The sequence below is a fragment of the Diceros bicornis genome, chromosome 4, assembly GCF_020826845.1.
Source record: "Diceros bicornis minor isolate mBicDic1 chromosome 4, mDicBic1.mat.cur, whole genome shotgun sequence".
Classification (NCBI taxonomy): Eukaryota; Metazoa; Chordata; class Mammalia; order Perissodactyla; family Rhinocerotidae; genus Diceros; species Diceros bicornis.
In genome coordinates, this window is record NC_080743.1 from 63,089,476 (window position 1) to 63,092,797 (window position 3,322).

The 3,322-nt window shown below is 38.1% G+C and overlaps 1 protein-coding gene across 1 annotated transcript; it reads left to right on the forward strand.

The window, feature by feature from the left end:
- Positions 1-1,899: 1,899 nt before the first annotated feature.
- On the forward strand, positions 1,900-2,841 carry LOC131403241 (olfactory receptor 10K1). Its single transcript, XM_058537520.1, has one exon. It carries the CDS (start codon positions 1,900-1,902, stop codon positions 2,839-2,841), a length of 942 nt encoding a protein of 313 aa, XP_058393503.1.
- The last annotated feature ends 481 nt before the right edge of the window (positions 2,842-3,322 follow it).

The window sequence follows — 3,322 nt, forward strand, 5'->3', positions numbered from 1 at the left end:
TTTTTTTGAGTATTGGGTGGATACAGTCACTCATTCCAAATCAGAGAATTCCAGCTTCTGTGGTCTACTCTATACATCACTCTCAGTGGAGTGAGGGTATAGGGGGGAGCACACAAGGATTAGTTGAAAAGAGATCCACAGAAATCTTGGGAAAGTGAAAAGACAAGGATAAGCAATGACTAGAAATTTAGATTTCCCTCAGTGTCTTGAAATAGACAGAAATTCATTTGTTCAGGTGGAGGTATTATGTAAGGAAACTGTCTCGTTGATTTGCCTTTCTTCTTTCTTGATATAGAAAACATATAACTAGTATACATGCATATATGTATATAATGGGAATATACGTGGTATATACATCATTTATATTTTTATTTAAAAGACAAATGTCTTTATAGTTACAGAATGAAAACTTCCTATTTGTGTTAAAGAGCTTTAAAATCAGCATATGTGAGTATCCTAATATTGACTTCAAATCAATAAGGACCAGTTTCCAGTAAGTAAGAAAGAACAAAAATTATAATTTCCAAATTCTAGGGATTGATACTATAATTTTCAGAAATTTCTAATCATTTAACTCAAGAGTCTAGAAAGCTAAGATTTGCTATTGACTAGAAAAATGCAAAAACAAAAATTTCTGGTAGTAGATGCAAATAATTCCTCAACACAAAGTGATGTAAAAGTATATAAATACATTGAAAAGTATATAAACAAAGAAGGATACAACCAAGAAATGCTAGATTATGTTGCATCCAGAGAATTACTTTCCTTACTTCTTAGGCTTGGACCATTGGGAAATACACCACTGAAAACATTATCTGATGTAGGCCTAAAAATGACTTTAGACTTAATTCTTTCTAGCAGTTTGAAAACTGTGGTTAGTAGCAGAATATTAAAAAAAATTATTGATGTGACAATATATAAAAGACATCAAGCCTATGATTTATGTCAGGGGATTGGAATCTTCAAAACTGATCAGCTGTCCCATTCTCTCTCACTCTCTGTGACAAGTTCTGAGCCATTTGTGTGCAACTATTTCAATAAGTTTCTCTAAGGAACCTAGAATGGGAATAGTGAAGTGTGTTGCAAAATGCCATAAAGTTAATGAGTCTTTTTCTACCAGCCTAGTGACTCTTCTCTTCCTAAAAAAGGAAAAACATTTCTTTAAACTAGTATTATCTTCTGTTCCAACTTTAGCTCAGTGCTCTAGTTTTGTAGAACCTCCAATAATGTTTCTAATTGATCTCTTGTTACTCAGTCTGTCAGAAATAACACCAAAGGGTTTTACTTTTCCTTCTTGCTTTGGGTATTCACATAAGATTGTTGTAATGAATAATTGACATAAGGTATATAATATTCTTACCACACATAAGTCATAAATAAACACAAACCCCCTCACACTGTTGCTAAGAGATCTTCTAATTCTTCCTTTCCCTCCCCATTTTATGGATGGATAAACTGAGGTTCACATGTTTGTGTCTGAACACTACTCATTCTTTCATTCCATGTCCTGATCAAGTTCAGATAGCTGAGGTTATCCATATTTTTCACTTTTGGAGAGCTAGTTTCCTTGGGCTTGTACTGAGCAAGAAAAACACAGTAATCCATAAGTAAGATATAAGGAAAACATATTAGATAATTCCTTAGTCCTTGGCTAGAGAGATAACAAGTTCTTTGTCTTAGAGAAAGCCTCCTCACTGGTTGTCATTTATTCTGTTGCATATTTAGCCTTAATTCTTATTTTAGCAGACACTTTTGGGAAGGAATGAAGGAGTTCCACCAAGCACCTGGAAATGACTGTCACCTGCACACTTTGTGTTGAGTTTCCCATACATTCCTACTCTCCTCTCTGGATCCTGGTCTCTATCCTGTCCCTGACTCTCCTACATAGAAGTGCTCTCCATGGAGCCCGTCAATGAGACCTTGGTGAGAGAGTTTGTCTTCCTTGGATTCTCATCTCTGGCCAGGCTGCAGCTGCTGCTCTTCATTGTCTTTCTGCTTCTCTACCTGTTCACTCTGGGCACCAATGCCATCATCATTTCCACCATCGTCCAGGACAGAGCCCTTCATGCCCCCATGTACTTCTTCCTTGCTGTCCTCTCCTGCTCTGAGACATGCTACACCTTCGTCATTGTACCCAAGATGTTGGCTGATCTTCTAGCCCATAAGAAGACCATCTCCTTCCTGGGCTGCGCCATCCAGATGTTTTCTTTCCTCTTCCTCGGCTGTTCTCACTCCTTCCTTCTGGCAGCCATGGGTTATGATCGCTACATGGCCATCTGTAACCCTCTGCATTACACAGTGCTCATGGGACATGGGGTATGTTGGGGACTAGTGGCTGCTGCCAGTGCCTGTGGCTTCACTGTCTCATTAGTCACTACCTCACTGGTATTTTACCTACCCTTCCACTCCTCCAACGAGCTCCATCACTTCTTCTGTGACATTTCTCCTGTCCTCAAGTTAGCATCTCATCACTCTCGCCTCAGCCAGTTGGTCATATTTATGCTTGGCATGTTTGCCTTGGTTATCCCATTGTTACTTATCCTGGTCTCCTACATCTGCATCATCTCTGCCATTCTAAAAATTCCATCCTCTGTTGGAAGATACAAAACTTTCTCTACCTGTGCCTCCCATCTCATTGTGGTAACTGTTCATTATGGTTGTGCCTCTTTCATCTACTTAAGGCCCAAGTCCAATTACTCTTCAAATCAAGACATCCTAATATCTGTGTCTTATACCATCCTCACTCCATTGTTCAATCCAATGATTTACAGTCTGAGAAATAAAGAATTCAAATCAGCCCTTCGAAGACTAATGGGCCAGACTTCATATCCTATTAATTAAAGAGTCAAGTTTTAACTATTCAGCAAATTTTATACTTTTTATGTAAAATGTGTGCTTTCACACATTTTGTCCTTTAAATGTAGAACATATTATAACATAAGGACATTTTACATATGAGGAGAACAAGGCTCAAAGAAATTAAGATGTTCTGGCTTTTTACTATCAACGATACTCCAAGAAGGCTAGGCAGATGTGGGAAGCAATTTTTAGAACAAATTTCATCATATTTCACTGCTCGAAAGATTGATCATTCAAAAACAAATATGCAAACCGATAAGAGCAAAGAAGCATCCAAAGATGTTTAGTTGCAAGGAACAGAAGAAGAAAATCTGACAATCTATCCCTACTCCTCCTACTATCAGTGTTCCCTTTCCTAAGATGACAGGTAACCTTGGACCCCTCCATTCTACGGCAAACTTTAGTGGCCTTTTTGGTCCCTGATTCGCCCCCTCATTCTGCCTATTGAAATGTCTTTACTTGG